The sequence below is a fragment of the Protopterus annectens genome, chromosome 8.part0 (genome assembly GCF_019279795.1).
Source record: "Protopterus annectens isolate FY-2018-M chromosome 8.part0, PAN1.0, whole genome shotgun sequence".
In the NCBI taxonomy this organism is placed as follows: domain Eukaryota; kingdom Metazoa; phylum Chordata; order Ceratodontiformes; family Protopteridae; genus Protopterus; species Protopterus annectens.
Window position 1 is genome coordinate 1,207,465,379 of NC_056741.1, and position 23,936 is coordinate 1,207,489,314.

The 23,936-nt window shown below is 37.1% G+C and overlaps 1 protein-coding gene across 2 annotated transcripts in view; it reads left to right on the forward strand.

Annotated features, from left to right (window-relative positions):
* LOC122809311 (guanylate-binding protein 1-like) overlaps nucleotides 1–23,936 on the forward strand; it is a 428,120-nt gene that overhangs the window by 173,329 nt on the left and 230,855 nt on the right. For both annotated transcript variants that reach the window (XM_044080708.1, XM_044080707.1), the window contains exons 5-6: nucleotides 2,073–2,266; nucleotides 2,812–3,057. In XM_044080708.1, coding sequence (XP_043936643.1) covers nucleotides 2,073–2,266; nucleotides 2,812–3,057 — 440 coding nt within the window. The remainder of the gene's footprint in view (nucleotides 1–2,072; nucleotides 2,267–2,811; nucleotides 3,058–23,936) is intronic.

Here is a 23,936-nt window from a genome sequence, read left to right on the forward strand (position 1 = left end):
CACCTATTGATAGTATTTGTGCAGCAGCAACATGGGCTACCCCTCATACCTTCATTTCCCATTATAAATTGGATTTAACTTCCAGGGGTAGAGCTTCATTTGGTTCCATAATACTCAGGAGTATCTTCCAGTGAGCCACCCATTCAAGATGCTAGGGACGCTGCCCCACATGTAGTAATGGAGGGGAGATAGGACTACATAACATAAAGAAGTTATGTACTCACCATAACATTCCATGTATGTAGTCCATCTTGCCGAACATTATTACGAACCCACCCACCAGACCCCTTCCTGGAGGATCTGGATACAGTTTTTTTCCCTTTCTATAGTGTTTTTTTGCCACAAGGGCTCCTTTTTATTACAGTTTATTCTTCTTGACCTTTGTTCCTTTTTAATGTCTGATTCTGGTAGACTAGTAGCAAACAAGATCTGGCGAATGTGCGCATGCATCATGGGATACCTATTAGCCACGAACCAATCAGAAGTTTTCAGGCTTTCTAAGCGGCCGAGTCAGAGCCGAGGATCAGCTCCGAACCCACATGTAATATATATGTTCGGCGAGATGGACTACATACATGGAATGTTATGGTGAGTACATAACTTCTTTTTAAACATTCTGGGATATTATCAGGGCCCATCGATACAGTGTTTTTGGCTTTGGAAAGTGCATTAATGACCTGTTCTCCAGTAATGGTTGGGGGGATTGTGTTATGTGGTATTTCCTTTGGACTATCGGTGGGGAGTGGGAGGAGAAGGTTTGAGCAGAACCTGTCAGCCAAAAGTTTGACAGTGGCCACTGGCTCAGTGTGGGTGATGCCATTTACAGTACGTTTTGTGCATTGTTGTCTATTTCCTCTGAGGTTAAGGACATAGCTGTAGAAAGCTTTGTGGTTGTCCCTTGCCTGAGAAGCTTTTTTTTCTTCAGATTTATCCTTTGAGGTATTAACTAACCATCTTAGCTGCCTCTTTATATTGGTCAGGGGGCTTTTAGCATGTATGGCATTGTACCTCATACACTTGGCCAAATTTTTTTTATTTTGCTGTATAACCAATTGATAGTGGGATTACACCAGGTGTCTTTTGAGTTTGTCTTGTTCTTAATATAAGTGAATCAGCTTGCTCTATACAGCTTACAGAGATTTTGTAAGTAGCTCAGAGTATTCTATGGTATTTAGTGAGTTTGAGGGTGCTTAGTAGAGAGAGATTAGCCTTGGAATAGTTCCTAAAGGTTGTTGGTTTTGCTGAATCCCTGGATTTAATTTTTATGGTCAGATCTGATGAGCAAAAATATTACACTGGGTAAGGAGCATTGCCCCCCCCCCATGTTCTTGAGTACAAGGTCAAAGATTTTTGTACCCCTGTTAGGAGAGTGGACCAACTGTTCTAGGATGTTAGTATTAGCAAGGTTTAGGATTCAGTGGGCTTTTGCATTAGAAGTAGTGTACAATTCCCAAAATATAGAGGAGTAGTTGAGATCCCTGTGAATATTGTATTGGGTTGAACAGTGACGGTCAGCATGAGGAATCCATGTGAAAGTACAGCTGTGAGGCTCAAGGAGGGAAGGACACCTACATGTGATGAGGCCAAAGTTGATAAAGCCTGAATTACATTCTAGTCCCTCACAGATGTTATTCTGGATGGAAGAGTGTTCACCATGGCTGAATGACATTCTGGTCTATCATAAACCTTAGAACAGTGACTGCTGCCATCTGAATTATGTGGCATAAGAGAAAGAGTTCCCAGTGTAGCAAGGGATCCTGTTGTTGGTAGATGGTATCAAAAGGCCCGGTTGAAAAACTTTTTGTAATCAAAAGCAAGAGACGTGCTGTGTACACTAGAAATATACACAGTTTTTTCTTAATGAATGTATTTTTATATTTTGGACACCCTGATATTCACTCTTTTCACAGCACCACAGTTAGGTAAAGAACATCAGGTGTGAAACCCTTTGAAATAAGATTAGAAATTATATGACTGGGACCCATACTGTAGTGTGCATGTTACTAAGTCTTTTCCATCTTATTTAAAAATTGTTGTATATAAGTGTCTGTTTCCTTAATTTTGCATTAAAGTTTGGTTACTGAGTTAACAGAACTCATAAAAGTGAAATCTTGTGAACATGAAATCGATGATGATTCTTGTCATTTTGCTCGATTCTTCCCTGCATTTGTCTGGAGTGTGCGTGATTTTACTCTGGAGCTGAAAGTCAATGGGAGCCCCATAACTGAAGATGAGTACCTGGAACATGCCCTCACTTTAAAGCCAGGTATGGTGTGCTAAGATGTAGCAGAGCTGAAACTTTATCTGAACTTTTTTTTTTTTTTTTTAAGTACTTTACTGTGTTTCTTTACAGTTGTTTACAACTGTGATAGTAAAGCTGTATGTTTATTTTATTTTACATTTGTTTACCTGGGTGGTACACTGATCACAACTGACCACTTGCAGGTTCTTGTGATGTAAAATGAATGCATCTGTATTTGATAATCTTTGCTTGGTACTTCATATTGTGTTATAGTTAAAAACCACTGTCATTATGTAATTGAATGATTGCCTGTTTGGATAATTTGTGCTGTGGGTTGTGTGTTTATCTTTAAATTGGTGTTAAGTTTTAGAGAATGAAAGCTTTATTTTTTGTCATTTGCTGCATGATTTTCACCTAGATCTCAAATGTATTGCTACTAGATTCTCAGTGAAAACCAAGTGTGCCTCTCCAATAGTGTGCATTGAGTAATGCTGTACTTGACAGTGAACACTCACTTTAAACCTTTATTTAACGGTTATTGTTTCACACCTTTTTTCCTTGCTTTCCAGGTTGCAGTAAAAAGATCCAAAATTACAACTTTCCTAGGGAGTGTATAAGAAATTATTTTCCTAGTCGGAAGTGCTTTGCCTTTGAACGTCCTGTTGCCAGTGCAGACAAACTGAGGATAATAGAAACACTTAATGAGGATGAACTTGAACCACCATTTCTGGAGAAGACACAGAAATTTTGTCAACACATCTTTGAGACTGCAAGAACCAAAACTTTACAGGGTGGCCATATTGTGTCAGGGACATGTGAGTGAAGTTTTTTTTCCTTCTCTACATCTAGCTTGGATTAATTTTCAGATTTAAGTAAATTAATACACATAATGTAATTTATACAATTCTGATGTGTTATGCTAATTAACATTCAGTCCCTGTGTGACTAGACTTGTGAGGCTTCCAGGGGAAGCCATCTCTTCTGTACTAGGAAGTGACACAAAGTTCACAAGTGTATATTTTACCTCAGAAGTTTGCTTTCTCCCCTATTAAAATTTGTGTGAATTTTTTTGACAAAGCATTTCTGGTTAAAGCCATTAAATAAGGTCATACATTACACTTACAGACTTGTTATTCTTATGAAAATACATAGTAAAGGTTCCCTTCTAAGTGGATACTGGCAATATTTTAAAATTCCCCCATATTTTGGATTTGTCACTGATTTTTATTTTGGTTCTCTGTCAGTGTTTTGGAAAAAGAAATAGTTTGAGAGCTGTGGGACAAAAGAATGAGAGGTTATGGAATTTGCAGACTTAAGCCAATCATGGTAGACTTTAGCAGTATGTGCAATAGCTTATTAGAACCACTGAGCAGTGTCTCACAATGGTGTACATGACAAACAGACCATTCAGTATATTGGTTAACTTAGGCCGAAATGTAACAAATCCCCAGGACTGGTTTCCTCTACCATTTATTAAATGTGCAATTCAAAGGGAAGACACCTTGGTGGCAATAAGCAAACTAAGCAAAAGTTTATCAGGTCTAGCCAAAATCAGACTTTTTGTAGATTTTTTATAGCCACTCTAATGTTATCCATCATACTGTATTGAAGGCTTTTTGGTGGGGTGTGGTTAAACTGAAGGAGAGAATAGTGTTCCTAGCATGAGTTTCCAACATTATATGTAACCCCTCTTAAGCTTTCTTACCTGCTAAAGCACAGCTGGAGTGTTGGTGTTATGAACAACCTTGGCTACTGAGTAAAATGGATCATCTGAGTTTTGGTGGTAAGAAGGATAAACTCTCCTTCTTAGGGAAGGAGTATCACATCAGCAACACTATAGCCCCTGTTGGAGACTGAAGAGATATACAGCCTTCAGGGATGTAAATCAGAGTGTGTGATATATCTTTAAGAAGCATTCCAGTCAGTGCGCACGTGCATATAAGTACTGAGCACGTGCAAGCAAGAGTGCCATTTTGAGTGAGCAGCCCAAGTGATAGCATCTATGTGTGTGTGTAGTAGTCAGTCATTTAGTTAGTTCGTTTGAGTTTAATGTTCCTGCCATCCAGCCTTATGTGTCTGTATGCAATAAACTACTTAAATAAATACCTGATCCTCTTCGTCTTATTCATATATACAAGACAAGAGACAAGGGAAATTACTGCCATTGTCACGATATCTGGGTAAGAGTGCATGTTCTAAATAATTTCATGAAAAAAACTCCAGAGGCACACCACGACAAATGGAGCCGACCTGATGAAAACCTTTTTATTCACACCAAAAGCACAGAACAATGGCCAGTAAGCGCTTTCACGTTTCTGAATGCTTCTTCAGACCTAAAAAGTACTCCTCCTGTAGTACATCAATATAAAGGCATATTTAACCAGCTTGCACCAATCAAAATCATCCCATTACATCATTAATTAATGCAGTAATCAGTTAAGTCATCTCTGCCTAATAACGCTTACATTATTAAAGAATTTAGTGTGTCATCACATAACAGTGCATATGAAAAGCATATGCAGATATGTGCATACAATAAAAACAAACATATATATGTATACTGACTAATAAAATGTGCATAGGAAATATATATAACAAGACATAACAATGCATGTAAGAAAATGTGTGCATACAATGAAAAATAAACATATATATGTACACTAACTAATAATGAACAGACCCGTTTATTACATTGATACATAAGCATGAATACATGTTTTTATATATATATATACGAATATGAAGTTTTTATGGAATAGCAGATTTTATATGGAATAGTAGATTTTTATGGTAGTGAAATTTTACTGATATTATGAATGTTGAGTGGTTAGAATAAATATGTTTTTAGATGTAGGACATTTATATGAATGCCCATGTTTTTATGTCAATGGTTGTATCTTGTTGTATATATTGTTATATATATTTCCTATGCACATTTTATTAGTTATTGGATAAGCTTAAACATACACAATGGCAGAGGAAGCACATGGAGGCTTGCCTCTACTTTAAGGGAGTACCTAGAGGTCTGCGAATTTTAAAGATGCCCACTTTTGTCAACACATATCCAGAGTTGCTAATTAAATGGCAACAACTGAATATTGAAAAAAGCTGTGGTTACATGCGGTTGCTCATTGAACAGTATATGGACATTGAGAGAGGGCTTATGGATGAAGCAACCAGGACACGGCAAGAACTAGTGACTGTCCTTTCAGTGATCAAAATGAATGATTTTTTTGTCAGAACTAAGTACGCACTTAGCACTACTTGAAAACAAATTAATGCAGGTGAAAAAGAAGAAACTCGAGAGAGACTTTTTGGACTTCCAAAAGGGGAATGTCTTCTCGTGGCTACGGAAACCAGTGAGAGGTAGAGATTCCGGCCAACCCACTAACATCAACCAATCACGAGCAGCAACCTCACTTCCTACTATGTCACCCGATATACCCAACGTCAGTGAGAGAGAGGAGAGTATTGATGTAAACGGACGTGCTTTTGGGTCTACAGAAAGTACAGGAGAAGGCTTATGAGGTGAAAATGCAGACATTTCCATTGTCCAGGATGTTCAGAGGAAAGAGAAACCAGTACAGGAGATGGCGACAATGTCAGATGCTATGACTCTCTTGTCCTTTTCTGCTGCCCTTCCGAATGTTTCAGAAGCAAGCATGAAGCCCTCAATCGAGGATGAGGAAATGCAAGTCATCGGAAGAGAGGCTGGAGTTCCAGAAAAAGATACTGAGACCAGTGAGTCAGACTTGGTGATTAATCTTTCTAGTTATGTTCTAAATGAAACAGAAAGGGAACTTTTAAATAACGGACTTTCGTTTATTCCAGCCAAGAGCATTGATTGCACTGAATTAATGTTGGAAATTAAATTATTCCCGAGGAAAGTTAGTTTAAACATGTTATTTGGTGATAATGTGAATAATGTAACCACAAGTTTCAGAAAACCATCCACTTCTACACCCCAGTTACATCCCTTGTTAGAGGTGTTTGAGAAAGCTTGTGAGAGGGATTTACTGAATTTCTTGGAGAGAGGTAGAACTGATAGGAAAGATCTTTTTTACAATGTGAATGTTAAGGAAAGAAAAGCACTCAAGACCCTTCATGACAATGAAGGAATTATTAGACCTGCTGATAAAGTCAGAGCTATTGTTCTAATGGCTAGAAATGTTTATGCTAGTAAAATGAGTGATTTATTGGGAGAGCAAGGGACGTATCAGAATTTGAATGCTGTACAGTTAGGATTATAAAAGATGTACATAGCACATTATATGATATGTTTATATGTAATGTTATAGATTTCGAGCTGTACAAATATTTCTTGATCGAGAAACCTGTGATTCCAGTTATAAGGGGACTGCCTAAGGTACACACCAAGAATGATACCACTGTATAGAGAAAAAATTATCAATTTCAACAATTGGCTAAGCTTCTGGTGTTATTCAAAGGTGATCTAGTGTCTGTCAGCCTGGGATGACATGCTCGACAAGCCACGCTGCTTCGCTAGAGACAGCTTGCACCTGTCACCCTTAGGCTTTCGAATACTGGCCAAGGCTCATGCCACCCCCATAGTGCCTTTTTTAGGCAAGGCTCAAAAGACAAACCCATTGCCGTAAATAGCACAAGTGACAAAAAACTGAGGGTAATGCTACTCAGTGCCAGAAGTCTAAACCTCAAAATGCACGCACTCGAGGCACTCCTCAGTATGGAGAAAATCGATATATGTGCAGTAACAGAAACCTGGTTTAAAGCTCCAGAGAGTACCCCAGCATTACAAGGCTACAACTCATACCATACATTTCGGCCATAAAACCCGGACCGAAATACAAAAGGCGGGGGAGTATCCATATTCATCAAGGATACCCACACCTCCAGGTTCGTGGCACAGCATGATGCTTCAGAGATCATCCACGTGCAACTAACAATGGGCAAAACTGCTATTCAAATTATAGCTGGCTACAGATCACCCACCATGTCCCAGGACCCCCACTCCGCATTCCTGGAAACACTGGGAAACATAAAGGTCCTACCAAACACCCTGATATTGGGTGATTTCAATTACCCAAACATTAACTGGGAGAACTACTCAAGTACAAACTCCCTTGCCCAACATTTCCTAGAATTTATAAACTCAAACGCGCTGGATCAACTGGTCAACACCCCCACCAGAGGTGACAACATATTGGGCCTGGTCATCACCAACATGGGCGACCGGTGTTCCACACCGGACGTCACCCCCTCATTTGTTAGATCTGACCATAAACTAATCACTCTGGATATCTACATTCCACCACCACCAGTCAAAGAAACCACAGGGAAAAACTTTTCAAAAGCAAACTTCACGTTACTTAAGACCAAGGTGGGAAGTTTCAAAGCCCCCATGCTAAAGGTTAATGCTGTCCAAGCTGCAAAATCTTTTACTAATGCACTCTACAGGCACCTACAAGAATGCATGGATCGTGCTATCCCAAACAAAACCAAGACTCACTCCTCCAAGAGAAGGAAACCAGTCTGGTGGACCCCTGTCATAAACAAACTATACAATAGAAGGAGGAAACTAGTACAGAAAAGAGTAAAATCCCAAGAAGGGAAGACATCCCTGATCAGTATCGACAAGAAACTACATTCCCTCATAAAATCATCCAAGGCTAGCTTCGAAAGAAAAATTGCCATGGACTCCAAAGATAACCACAAGGCATTCTTTAGCTATGTCAAGAATCTAAGTGGCAATTCTCAGATCTGCTCAGAGTTAGTGCAGAATGGCACAAAATACACTGAACTGACCAATATAGCCAACATCTTGGCAGACAGCTTCATTGCAAACTTCACCCCCTGTCACCCCCAAAATGGCCCATAACTATTCCAGAAGAATGTAGTGCCCCTGAAATCACAGACACTCGGGTTAAAACAGCCCTCTCCAAAGCCAAAAACAAAGCATCAGTGGGACCGGACGGTGTTCCAGGCTGCGTCCTACACAAGCTCAAAGATGAACTAACCCCTCACCTAAACACTCTGTTTAAACTTAGCCTCTCCACAGGTTATGTGCCCACAGAGTGGCACACAGCAACGGTTATTCACTCCACAAAGGTGGAGCCACAACAGACCCCGGGAACTATCACCCTATAAGCCTGACTAGCTTGGTCTGCAAAGCTATGGAGCGCATCAACATGGATCTCATTAACAGAGACATTGGGAACCTCCAAACACTGGACCCTACCCAGTTCGGCTTTGTTAAGGGCAGATCATGCCGCCTAAACCTGGTGGACTTCTTTGAGATAGTTACCAAGGCTATAGACGAGGGAAAGGTGGTCCACACAGCCTGCCTAGACCTCGCAAAGGTCTTCAACACCATTCCCCACTCAGGTATTATAGACAAGCTCACCAGCCTGAACATAAACCCCTACATCATGAGATGGGTTGCCAACTGGCTCATGGACAGAACCCACATGGTAAGAGTTGCGGGAGCTAGGTCTGATTCTAAACCGGTTACAAGTGGCATTCCCCAGGGCTCAGTCCTAGGACCCCTCCTGTTCGGCATATACTTCTCAGAAGTACAGGCAAGCACAGGAGGACTATGGCTGACCAAGTTCACAGACGACTGCAAACTAGGGGCTATAATTGACTCTCTGGCTGACACAGATATCCTCCAAAAGGGTCTCACTGAGACATATACCTGGTGTCAAAACCATGGCCTCAAGCTAAATGCCAAAAAGTGCATAGTCATCCCCTTTGGAAAAAACAAATTACCCACAAACTTTCACATAGGTGATAGCCCCCTAAATACGGAAGATGTAATAAGGGATCTGGAGACCCAAGTAGATAGTAACCTCTCCTTTGATAATCACATTGTCAAAGTGGTTAGAAAATCCTTCTGTGTGGCCCACCTAATCACAAAAGGGTTTGCATCCAGATCGAAAGAGGTCTTTGGCAGCTCTATGCATCACTTATCAGACCCATCATAGAGTACAATGCGACATTTGGGATGTACTTTACAAGACACCTGCAACAACTGGAAAGATCACAGAAGTACCTCACCAAGGGGATCACTGGTGTCAGACAGATGCCCTCTGCAGCTCAACTGAAGAAACTCCAGCTGTACTCAGTTGCATACCACCTTCTCAGAGGTGATCTCTGCCTGGCATACAAGGCCATGTCCAACCCAGAATTAATGAACATGCTCCACCTAAAGAAAACCATATCCCCTGAACCACATGCTCCAGGGATCGAAACCTCACCACAACAATAAATAGGACATGCTGGAGGGATAGATTCCTGTCCCAGAGACTTCCCATGCTCTGGAACAAGATTCCAATCTACATTAGGCAGAGCTACTCGCTAACCCTCTTCAAGAGAAACCTTGACGAGTGGATGGGAAACAAAGTTTACCCCAGGGATCACTTCAATGGCTGTGCTGGACAGAGGCACAAGGAACTAATCTAAGGGGATGGTGAAAGCCAACACATTCCGGCTAGGCTTATAAATGCCTTTGGGCAGATAGCCTAGTACCTACCTATGAACCAGTGCTTGCTAAATCCTGCTATGAGACCCATTGTCTCGAGTAAAGGATGGCTAAGCAATTAAGACAGGTAGCTGATGCGACAATAACAGTGATTAGAGATGCTCAGCATTTCTTGGAAACTTTGACAGAGTATGTGACAATAGGAGGTGATATATCCTCAGATTTGCTAGTTACTTTAGATGTCACTTCATTGCTCACGAGTATACCAAATGAAACAGGAGTTGAATATTTGAGGTTGTTCCTGATAGAGAGAAATATGCCAAGAGATTTGATTATTAGATGTGCAATGCTCATGGATGTTATCTTGAAAAACAATCTGCAGGATTCACGAAACCTCCGTGTAAGAGTTAACATGTCTTGCACGGAGGCTGCAGTTAAACGGTATGACGTCAGCGTGTCATGTATATGCATGAGGGCATGCTGAATCACACCCTAGGCTAACACGGTCCATGTAGGAAAGTAGGGGGCGTGTCCGAATGGCGAGTTCTGCAAAGGGACACGCCCCCAGAAGAGTCAGAGTCCTGAAAGTAAACACCCACGAGCGAGTCCGCGGAAATGTCAAGAAACACAACACCACACATGCCCCCACAGACTATAAACCCAACTGTAATGTAAAACATAAAAATAACAGTTTAATTTTTTTTTTATAATTTCAAAAATGTTTGCCCGTAGTTGCGCTCGGTGGCGCGGGTATGCCCTCCGCTCAGCCACAGTTAGCAGTCATTGAAAAGCATATAAGATCTAAATATGCAAATTAAGCCAAGTAGCAATAGCGTAGCGGTAGAGACGTTGGCCAAAGAGGAGGTAGTCATGGTTCGAGCCCCCACAACATCATTTTCTATTTTTAGTTAAATAAGCATGAAACAATCTCCTGACATATATGTGTATATATATATAACTATAATTTAAGTAAAATGTAATGAAATGGGCCATGTATTTTTGAAGAAATCCGAGACAATAAAATAAAAAATAAATGTTATAAGTGCCCATAGCTGAGCAGCGCTCTAACAAGCTGAGTATGACTGCTAGCAGGTGAGCAGCGGTTTAACAGGTGTAATATGAGTGCCCGGAGTTGAGCAGCACTTTAACATGCTTAAAATGGTTGCCCATAGCTGAGCAACACTTCACACAGCGTAATATGCATGCTCATAGCCAAATAGCGCGTTACCCAGCGTAAGCCGTTTGCGCTGAGCTGCGCAGCGTGCCAACCGGCTTACCGACGGGCAACGTTGAGCAAGCTGTATCAAAACCGCCTTTATACAGACACACCTCCTAGCCTGTCTAGACAGTAGTAAAATAAAAAAAAAAGCAATGGCCAGGCTCGAACCCAGGATACTGTGCACCATAGTCAAAGTACTAAACCACTAAGCCATGACAGTTGTACTGAGAAATGCAGTATTAGCATATATATATAGGAATGAATGGAAATTGAAGCATGACAAAGCAGGTTTTTATAAGCTGATACATATCCAAAATGGCCAATCACAGATAAGTGCGGGAAAACCGGCATATATAAGCCCCATAGGTGGGAATACACAGCATAACTGATTGTGGAACCCATTTGCAGTCAGGATGGCAGGTGTAGGAGAGGGCAGTCGCTTCCGAGCACAGAGGTAGGGTGTTGAGGAGTCCAAATATATGGTTTGGCTCCTAGTCCACGATCATGAGGCTCAACTCATGCAGGGCCAGGTTCCCTGGGGTGCATACAAGGCAGAGGCGTGGAACCGGTTGGCACATGATCTCACCAGTGCCACAGGCATACCAAGGACTGGTGAACAGGTCCGTCACCACCATGCAGACCTGAAGAGATGTAAGCAGGACCAACTGAACCATTGGATCCAGGAGGCCCGGCAAATGCCCAACGCCCCACTACTGAGTAAGTATCCATGTAATTAAGTATGTAAGAAATTTATCTTAGCCTATATTATGGAGATGTATGTTCCAATATTACTTCATTTATATCACAGCTGCAGGTGTCCGTTTTATGAATCGGTGAGCCTATGCTGATAGGCTGGTGCGGTTGCGCCACCAGGCAGGTTAGTAATTATTTTGCTGGAATTGTTATAGAATATAAGTGAGACAGCTTGTAAAAGAGTTCAGTGTTGTCACATATTAATAAAGTTCAAATAAGCCTAGAAGAAAGATTCTGCTAGTACTGTATGATTAGATAAGTGATGCAGCCTGTAATCCAGAAATAAACATTAAACAAGTGTCAAATAGAGATTTTCCACCTGTATTGTAATATCAGATAACTGCTTCAGCCTGAAAATGACTGCTGAACAATCTACAAAGGATAGACATGTGTCAAATACACACCCCCTTTTAAAATCTGCCATATGAAATAAGTGAGTCTGTTGGAAAGGATTGTTGTAACAAGTAAGAAATGTTAATAACGCCTAGAATTCAGTACCATCATGAATTGTAAAAATAAAACAAGTGAGAGTGTGAGAAAGAGGTATGAATCGACCAAGAAAGCTGTAATAAGTCTGGAATAAAGTTATACTGCAGTCAGTACATTATGAAATGAATGAGACAGCCACAACCAAAGAGTGAAATGCGTTTAAGAAAGTACTGAACCTGGAATGTGTCTGTCCCACAATTTGGATATGTTGCTGTACCCTTGCAATATGGAGATAGTATGGTTGTATGAAATACTGAACATCCACAGTTGTCTAAAGCCATATAAATCAAATGTAGCAGGATGCTGTACCTGAACACAGCCAGATATGAACATGTATGAATAAAAATGGAATGTATATTAATGTAGCAGTAACATTCCCACCACCAACATTCCTAAGGTTACATATAGGAAACTGTACTAAGACATGTAGGGTATATTATCTGCAGCTACTAGAAATGTACAGCATAGAAGGATGAACACAGGATAGCAGCAGATTTCTTCAGCTCCACCAATTTCATTACACTGACAGGAATTAATTACTTAAAAAATTAATTTTTGAAGTAATTTTCTTTCTAAATACGTTTGTTTTATATAGTTCTTGAACTATATCTAAAAAAGAAAGGAAATCTTAACAGTATTCCTGTCAGAAATCACTTTGGAAATTTTCCTGTCAGTTTATCAGTCTGAAATGAGTTCCAGTAAGACAAATTCTCAAGACTCCAGCATCAAGAAAGAACTTCAGTCTCTGATAATTATAATCCAGCAACTTACTGATAAAATGGATAAAATGGATACTAAAATAGACACCTTCATAGAAAAAACTACAAAACAAATAGACCTGTTACATACAGACCTGCAACAACAGAAGATCCAGATGACAGGCATAGAAGAAGCTGTGAATGACATGGAAAATAGAATCCAAGAAGAGGAAATAAACATTGAGTTTCTGCTGAAACAAAATACACATTTACAAACAAAGCTGGATGACCTGGAAAATAGATCTAGGCGCAATAACATTAGGATTTTTGGACTGCCAGAAAATATTGAAGGTAACAATATTACCAACTTGGCTCCCTAAACCTTTAGACTTACCAGAAGCATTCTCTTTTGGTATCGAAGAGCACATAGATCTATAGCTAATACTAACTCTAACAAAAATATCCTAGATCAGTTATAGTTAGATTTCTATCATCTTTTGATAAAGAGATGGTTCTTAAATCTGCTTGGGCTAAAGCTCCTGTTAAGATTAATGAGACAACTGTGCGTTTTGACAATGACTATTCTTCCATGGTAATAGCTAAAAGAAAAGTTTTTCTGCCACTAATAAGGGAGCTTAAAAAGCACAGTTTAAAACATACCTTCTGTTTCCTGCCAAGCTTAAAATCTTCCTTCCTGATGGTCCTAAGGTTTTCGATGATTTAGACTCTGCTTTACTGTTTGTCAAAGAAAAAAGGATTTTGGATAAAATAGAAGAAATGGAATGGGCTAGTTCTTCATTAAAGAGATTGGCAACTGAAACTTCGTGGAAGACTTCAGAGAAGAAGAAGAGACTAAAAAACAAATGATTTGTTCTATGTTTTTTTTCTCTCTCATCATTTTAGTTCATTATTAATCTTTTTGAATATAGTTCCTGCATTTCCAGAAAGCCACAAATATTTTGAAAAAGATTTAATCAAAGTTATTCTCTATGTGCAAAGAAATGTTTTGTTTCATAACCAGTCAAAATATCTGAAGATTTAATGGCAAGCTGTGATTCAATTTGTTTTTCTTTCTGAAGAGAAGTAAGGTTAGTAATTTGATACATTTTTTTTCTTTACCCTTTTTTTCCCTTCTCCTTTTCTTATTTTCTTTGTTTAAACAATGACATTCTATTTAGATTATGTAGTGGGTAAAGGGTGGGGGAGGGGAGGGAGAGAAGAGTAATGAAAATATGATTAATAGAATAATAACATATTTATTCCTTGTAAAAGTTTATATGTTCTTCAAATGCTATTTCTAATTATACTTTCTTGATTATACTGCTTATGCTTGTTTGTAAATAATCTGTCATGCTTTAACTAATAATAATTAGAACTAAATAAGAGTAAATAATATGTTTTATTTTTAACTCTATTAATATAAACAGTAAGTAACATTCCATTGTATATACTTCTTATAGCTTTCTCTTATATTTTTTTATTTCTGCCTTACTCCCTTTTATTTTCTACTCTCTTTTTCTTTTCTTTATTAATATATAGAAATGCTTTTGATTGTGTGGGCACAGTGAATAATAGGATTTGTATGAAAATTGAGTTGGGACAAAAATGTTGAGTTTTATTGCTTGTTGGTAATTTTGGGCTTAATTTCACTTACATAGAGGCTGTAATGGTCTGTGGAATACATTGTGAAGGTTTTGTCATGTTTAGATGCATTTACACTGCTAAATGAATGTTTGTCACTAGTTTTTAATAAGTTTCCCGCCAAAATGTTAAGAGAGACAATCTGGGATGTGGGCTGTCTCATGCACAGTGTCCATGAGCTACCTCAAAAGCTTCAACTCACAGAATTCTCACAGAGAAACTGAAAGCAGTTAGTATAACCTTTGACCTAGTTATCATACTGACACACCACAGATTCAGGAAAAATACTCTATTCATAAAATATGTCAGTTATAATGAGTTTAAATGATGTAGTTTCTTGTAGTAAGTAAATGTCTTATTTTAGAAGGTATAGAAAGTGAAACATTTATTTAAATGTTTTTGAAAATCTATTTAACAGCAGCATAATAATCTGTGTTAAAAACTTGTGTTCCAAACATATACTTTACTATAACTCATTTAATTCATCTGATTGACAAGCATAAATAATTTTATAACTCTATTCTGGAAGAAATGTCATGTGATATATTTTAAAGCAGTAGGTTAGCATGATTGTAAAATCTGGTTACTAATATGTGTTTGCTGTGCATTATTTTGTATAAAGCAGACAGATTTATTCTAGGGACAGCAAGTAGGATAGTGCTCAACAAGGACACAACTCAGTGAGATCATATATATATATATATATATATATATATATATATATATATATGTGTGTGTGTGTGTGTTTGTGTATGTGTGTATGTATGTGTGTATGTATGTGTATATGTGTGTGTGTGTGTGTGTGTGTGTGTGTGTGTGTGTGTGTGTGTGTGTGTGAGTGTGATGGCTTTTCTTTTATATAATAATGCAAGTGTTTCTGAGAATCTGCATAGCTATCCAGTGTGATTTGTAATGGTTTCTGTGAATACAGTATTTTACTCTATTGACAAAATGAATGTTTGCCACAAGTTTTAATAAGTTTCCCGCCAAAATGTTAAGAGAGACAATCTGGGATGTGGGCTGTCTCATGCACAGTGTCCATGAGCTACTTCAGAAGCTTCAACTCACAGAATTCTCACAGAGAAACTGAAAGCAGTTAGTATAGCCTTTGACCTAGTTATCACACTGACACACCACAGATTCAGGAAAAATACTCTATTCATAAAATATGTCAGTTATAATGAGTTTAAATGATGTAGTTTCTTGTAGTAAATAAATGTCTTATTTTAGAAGGCATAGAAAATGAAACATTTATTTAAATGTTTTTGAAAATCTACTTAACAGCAGCATAATAATCTGTGTTAAAAACTTGAGTTCCAAACATATACTTTATTATAATTCATTTAATTCATCTGATTGACAAGCATAAATAATTTTATAATTCTATTGTGGAAGAAATGTCATGTGATATATTTTAAAGCAGTAGGTTAGCATGCTTGTAAAATCTGGTTACTAAAATGTGTTTGCTGTGCATTATTTTGTATAAAGCAGACAGATTTATTCTAGGGACAGCAAGTAGGATAGTGCTCAACAAGGACATAACTCAGTGAGATCAGATATATATATATATATATATATATATATGTGTGTGTGTGTATATGTGTGTGTGTGTGTGTGTGTGTGTGTGTGTGTGTGTGTGTGTGTGTGTGTGTGTGTGTGTGTGTGTGTGTGTGTGTGTGTATGTGTGTATGTGTGTGTGTGTGTGTGTGTGTGTGTGTGTGTGTGTGTGTGTGTGTGTGTGTGTGTGTGTGTGTGTGTGTGTATGTATGTGTGTGTGTGTCTGTGTGTATGTGTGTGATGACTTTTTTTTTTATAATAATGCAAGTGTTTCTGAGAATCTGCATAACTATGCAATATGATTTATAATAATTTTTATGAATACAATATTTTACTCTATTGACAATAATGAGTTTAAGTAAATGCTCATATACAAACAATTCAAGGGTTTTTTTTGGAAGCTGTTAATAGTATTCACATGACAGAAAATAGATGCATCTTAATATATGTAATGTCTGAATCATATTAGCCAAAGTTTTTGATTTAAATGAATGTTAGAACCTATTTTTCTCTCCTCTTGATTTCTAACATCAAGATTATTTGAATGCTATTTGAATACAAGTGTTATATATTACATAGATCTATATAGTAGTATGAACAGTTTTTTAAAAAAGTTTATTTTAGTTTATATGATGCTGTTTTACCAAATGTGTAGTTTTGTCTTGATAGATAATTGAATTGAAAACTGTTAACCTCAGTTAAATATAACTAGTATTAAATTGATAAGGTGGTAGCTGAGGTACTGCTGCTTAGGGTAGGGGGTTAACTTGAGTAGTAAATACTACTCTAAGTTGGAGTTTATAACTCCAGGCTGGATGCAAGGTTTAATCCTTTCATTATTTTCACTTGTTCATTGTTATTTGTATGTAGTTTTGACATCCACAATATATTTTGTACACTCATTGTCACTACAAACAAAATTGAATCCTATACAAAATCCCATAAGAGATTTAATAAATACAGTTATATTTAAAGGTACACCTAAAAGAGGAGATGTAACATTATTTATCTTGTTATTTGTTATTTCGATCATAAGATTCTTGAGTTTTAAAAATGCCAAATGACATCTTTAAAAGGAATTTCTTTAAACATTAATGGATTGAATAATCCGTGTAAAAGGGCAAGCCTAATAAGATACATTAATTTACACAAGGTCAATCTAGTCTTCCTGCAAGAAACCCATCTCTTGAAAAAAGATATTGATAAACTAGCCACAAATAAGTATACAGTATTGGTTAGTTCAGAGCACAATCAGAAAAAAAGAGGAGTGGCTATTTTATGGAATAAAAGTATGCCCATTCCTAAAACCATTAAGTCTTATCAGGATGACAAAGGAATGTTTTGTATGGTTACAATACAAATTAATGGGAAGACTTACACTTTAATGTATATTGGATACCTGGAATTGGTATTAATACAGTGAAACATCATATTGATAAGATCATATCATTCTCTATAGGGGATATTATTTTAGCTGGTGATTTTAATTGTATACTACATGAACGTGATACTACCACTATAAAGAAAAGAAGAATTACATCTAATGCAAAACATTTAAATGATTTTGCTAATTCTTATCATTTGAATGATATTAATAATCAGATAGATTCAAAATCATTACCATACACCTTTTTTTCTAACAGATACAAAACTTATTCAAAAATAGATAGGGTCTTTATTTCTAACCAGATGGTAACAGATTTAATTAATTCCAAAATCATTTCATGTCCTATATCTGATCATAACTCAATTGTTTTTGAATTCATGATAAAAAATACTCATAATGTTCAGATCAAAAGGATACCAGCATACTTAACTCAGCTAAAAGACTATAAAGAATATATACTTTCAGAAGTACAACATTTTCTAGACATAAATAATACTCCTGAAGTCTCCATTGTCTATGTTTTGGATGCCTTAAAATCAAATCTATATGGACAAAGTATCAGATGGTATAATAATAAAAGGAAATCTTGGGATAAGGAATTGTTAGATATTCAAAGTAAATTAGACTCTTATAAACATAATAATAAAGAAAATATTATGGACAAGAAAGTTATTGAAGAAATAAACAAACTAAATGAGAAATGCAAAGAAATTTTAACTCATAAAGTTAAAATAACTTTAGAGAAATACAAGTTTTTGTCTTATTCAATAAGCCCCAAATACTTACATAGACTTAAAAATAAAACAAAAGTTGAATAAACAAAACCATATCAAAGAAATCTTTTCTCTAAGGAAAAGAAGAATGTTTCTAGTATACCAGAAATACTGGATGAATTTAGAAATCACTTTCACAAGATTAACCATAACAACATTAACATGGAACCTAAAGATAAAATAAAGGAGTTTATAACCACAAACATGAATAAAAAGCTTAATAAACAACAGATTAAACTATTGGACAAGAGTATTTCATATACAGAAGTTATTACACAAATAAATAAGCTTAAATCAAACAAAGCACCGGGTAATGATGGTATTATACCAGATATATATAAAATCCTTTCTAAAACTACATATTCATTAATACATAAGGTTTTTATTTTGGCCCAAACTGAGTTAATAACCCCCCCATCTTGGCAATATACATTTATTTCACCAATTTTAAAACCTAATAAAAATCCAACTAGATGTTCTTCATATCGGCCCATCTCATTACTTAATGTTGATTATAAAATGTTTATGAGTATTTTTGCTGATAGATTGAAGACAATCATTCCCGGCATTATAGATATAGATCAGACGGGCTTCATTGTAAATAGAAATACTTTTGATAATATAAGAAGAACTTTAACATTAATTGATTTTGCAAATAGGAAAAAGAAAGATTTAACACTTATTAGTCTTGATATAGGTTCAGCATTTGATTCAGTAAGTTGGGACTATCTGTTTACCTTACTGAAATGCACAAACTTCTCTGATTCATTTGTAAATTTAATTGAGCATTTATACAAAGGAACGCTGGCTTATATTAAGGTAGGAACATATGTTTCACAAAAAATACCCATTCTTAAAGGTACAAAGCAAGGATGTCCACTTTCTCCACTGTTATTCACTTTAGTAATGGAGCCTTGGGCTAATTTGATTAGAAACAGTACTGACATAGAGGGTTTTGAAATAGATGAAAATACAACATCAAAAATTCAACTTTTAGCAGATGATGTTCTAATTACATCAGCAGGATCTAATTCTTCTATGCAGTCTTTATTTGATAAAATGATGAATTTTAAAAGTATTTCTGGTTTAATATTCAATGAAGAAAAAACTAAAATACTACCTATATATACACGAAAAAATATTCTCATTAGTGATTTTACTAAATATGTACCCAATTCAGGTCAGATAACTTATTTAGGTATAATACTATCTATAGATATTAAATCTATTATATATAATAACTATAATACCTGTTTTCTTAATATACAAAATCTTTTTAATACCTGGAATAATATGTTTTTTACTATGGAGGAGAGACTTGCAATTATTAAAATGATAATATTCCCCAAGATTTTATACTTAATACAATCAATAATACTTCCTCCTACAAAAATAATTATCAAGAAACTGAATACACTAATGTTAAATTTCTTATGGGCACCTAATAGACCTAGGATTGCATTAAAGAAACATACTAATAGCTGGTCTCAAGGGGGTATTTCTTTTCCAGACTTTAATTTTTATATTATCTCTTCTGTTATAAAAGTTATTACTTTATTAATAGATCAGTCATATATCGCAAAATGGAAAGATTATTGGGAGCTAATTAGTATGCACTTCATGAAAATCTCCTTAACAAATAAAAATATGATTGTAAATAACTCCATGTTATGGTTGCTAAAGGAATTTTGTACTTCACCTATTACACCTAAACATATGGTTTGTTACCCATTAAATATTATTATTAGTTATCGTAACTTTATATTCATGCACCCTAAGTATAGGGAATGGAATTTTATTGTATTCCCTATAATGTATACTCAGGGTATGCTTATGTCATCTACTTCTGAAGGAGCTCATTTAGCTATAGATAATGATCTAAAGTACTGGTATCAGCTGATATCTGATAATAAAGTTAAAAATCTAGATTTCTTAAAACAAGAATTTGATCTAAGAGAAACTTGCTGGTTAGAGGTTCAGATCTTTAGACAACATCTCATTGATAGAATAGATCTAATGTCTATAACAGTTAAAGAATCTATTCCAACACTGATTGATTACTTGATATTAAATTTACAACATAAAGTTTCTGATAAAGGTAAACTTTCATATATACATAAAATTATCAGACAATAAACTTTTTACAGTGTAGATTCATACTGGAATTATTTCACCTCTATTAATGGGGACCCACCAACTCAACAAGATAAACAATATATATTGGAATCTGCTTATAGAACTACATCTTCCATTGTCTGGAGACTTTATACATGGAAATTTTTACATAGATCTTTTATACACCTTTGATGATGAATAAAATAAATAATAAAGATAATCTATGTAAGAGATGTAATGTAGAAATTAATGCTGACTGGGCTCATATGTTTTATGACTGTATGAAGTTGAAAGAATACTGGAAGTCAATTAATGAATTTTGCAGGCTCTTTTACAGATAATTTCATTATTTCTAAATCTCTTATATTATTCAACACACCTGTACCTCAATGTGTTAAAAAGGTTAAGCTTCCCTTGTTATGGTCTATCCTAGCAGTGGCTAGGAAAATAATAACTAGAAATTGGATTTCAGATACACCTCCTTCATTCAATGAATTTAAAAATGTTATGAATATAATGTGCCATATGGAAATAAGCACAATTAGAATGAGAACAACTAGAAAAACATCATATTATATTGTATGGGATAATTTACAAAATTTGTTAAAAAAATTCTAATTTCAATAGCACGGTATTTTAGTTTAATTAATTGATCTGATTGTAGTGGATGTCTTTGTAAATACTTTAGTTGTTTTGTTGAATATTATAATAATACCTATTTTTAATTACTTGTATAAAATTGTTATGATATTTCTCTTATATGTTAAAACAATAAACCTGTTTTGAAAAAAAAAAGAAATGTACAGCATATGTATAGATAGTTTAAGTTGTTAATGTAATATTTCTTCACCCTACCCTATTTCACAAATAATGCCATTCCACACCAAACTGGGTATGTGTATTCACAATTAATTCCCATGGACATTTGTCCTGTTGGTTCACACATCTGCATGTATGTTGATGCATGTGCCCTGTTCAGATATCCAAACCTGATGGCCTGTTGCCATCAATCAACCCTGCATGCTGTTGGATTGTGTACTGTTGTTCTAAATATGCATGTGTTATGCTTGCTGTTCAGTGTTTGGAATTCGTGGGTGTTTGGTTAATGGGAATACTGATGCATGCTGTTACAACTAATTTTGAATGGTGTTGTTTGTTACTAACCCAAAATGTCATAAAATACTGCTAAACATAGGACAACAGGGAAGGCGGGTTCCAGTGGACCCACCTCTCCCACCTCAGCTGACGAGTGCACCTGGCACTAGTGTCCAGGCCGGAACCTCCTCCGGTGACCCTGTGCCACCTTCGGGTGGAAGCGCTGCAGGGGATGGGGCTCGTCCCCCCTCTGCAAGCGTGGCCGGAGGAGAACGTCCACTCATCCTCCAAAGTGTCCGGCCTGTGGTGCATAGCGAGATCAGGCATTCTGTGCTTGAACCCCTACATCAGCTTGAGGCACGGGTGGCGCAACTCACGGGTGTGCCTGCCCATCCTATACAGCTCCCAGCACAGCCCCATCCTGGGCAGTAAAGGTGCAGTGTTAACTGCCCATGGATGGGGATCTCAGTTCCACTGTTGCCATCTGTGGGCTCATGGGCTCGCGATATCCAAACATCCATCCCCGACAATTGTGTTCCCCCCCACATGTCATACTCCGCCCCTGTATGCATCTTGTTTGTCTTGTCTGTTAACCTCCCCAACCTACCTCCCCAAATATACCTACTTCCTGTACCTCACATTCCACACACCTGAAAAAAAAATAAAAAAGGGCACTCTGTTCCCACAAAAAAATTATGCCCCATGCATATCTGCCCATTTTGCAGACATGTCTGCTGGACATGTCAACTGATAATTAAAATTGGCTGTACAACATATTTTGTTGTCCTCACCCCTCTCTCAGGGGTTGAAGGTTTCAAATTTCACACCAAATACACACATATGCACAGCTGTTGCTGATAAAGAAATGGGCAGCTATGGGCCTTCCCTACATCCTTCCTGCAAATCCTGAGCTTGTTTTCCTACTGTCCTACCCTCTTTGTGCCCTCTTTTTCACCACTTTCCTATCTCCACATTTTCTTTTCTTTAAAAGAAATTAGTGCGGGTGTTAGCGAGAGTAAGCACTTTTAAGCAGTAGTCAGCGGGTGTGTGCTTGTGTGCGCTTAGCTAAGCGTGTGTGCGTGAAGCTAAGCGGCACTGTGCATGCGTGAGCTCCGCGCAAACCTGCTTACAACTGCTTAAAAGTGCCTTAGTCACTCTGAATGACAAGGCCTGTAGTCTGCTCAGCAGAAAAATAAAATTCCCTTGTCAGTCTCGAACCCAGGACTTGGAAACACTAGTCTGCATGACTTACCCTTAAGCCATGACTGATATACTAGAACTTTGTGCTGAAAGCAATATATCATGAAATAGAAGGACTGAATGTAAAGGGAATATAGGAAGGCTATTACACAAAGCTTGTTTCTTGTATCTTTACTGGCAATTCTTGTGGAATTGCATTACATTAGTGTGATAAGAGAAACAGCCATGCTAGTAGGTAATAATGTTACAGTAGCATCTTGCAAACCCCACAGAGTATCAGAGCAGGATAAACACCGCCATATTTAAATAGGTAAGAGGCCAGACCTCCCAACTGTGACTGATTTACAGGGATGTCCCTGATTTGCAAACAAATGTTAACTGTGCCCCACTGACTCCCTGTGAAATGTACTAACAGTAGGCAGAAAGGTGGGGAATCCCACGTAATGGCAACTGTCAATAAGTTAAAGTAGACACTACTTGCATGTCAGAAATGGTGTAGTAATACCTATGCTCAAAATACCCCACAGTCACAACTGCAGAATATCTGAAATATATCACGGGTGTATCCCACTGATATGTACCATTCCCTGAGGCTGCTCAAATATGTACCTGAGAGTATCTGAGGCCTGCAAGTGTCAGAAACACTCAGGCATATCAGCCTGTCTGCTGTTACAGACACTGCGAATAGCTGTAGAACTGCTTCCACAAGCACACCCTCATGTAGGAGTACAACCCAGAAATATCAAAGGCTGTAGCCATCTAATAAACTAAGGACAGTATAGCAGTTTACAAGCACTGTATGTGCCTGATATTCATAACTGTTAGTACAAAGTACAAGGCCCCACTACTGCTCAGCAGCAAAATAAGATACCCTTGTAAGTGTCAAACCCCACACCTTGACCTCACCAGACTGCATGCAGTGCCACCAAACCACACCAAACATGTAAGAAATTGCTGCTGAAAGAAATATATCATGCATTACAAGGAGTGAATGTAAATGGAAAATAGGAAAGCCATAGCAACACATTCCAGTAAAGACAAATAGCAGGCCTTCAATGAGTGAATGTAAAGGCTAAATAGTGAAGCCATAGCAAGACTGCATGCAGTGCCACCAAACCACACCAAACATGTAAGAAATTGCTGCTGAAAGAAATATATCATGCATTACAAGGAGTGAATGTAAATGGAAAATAGGAAAGCCATAGCAACACATTCCAGTAAAGACAAATAGCAGGCCTTCAATGAGTGAATGTAAAGGCTAAATAGTGAAGCCATAGCAAGAAATTGCAAGAGCTACTGTTGTATACC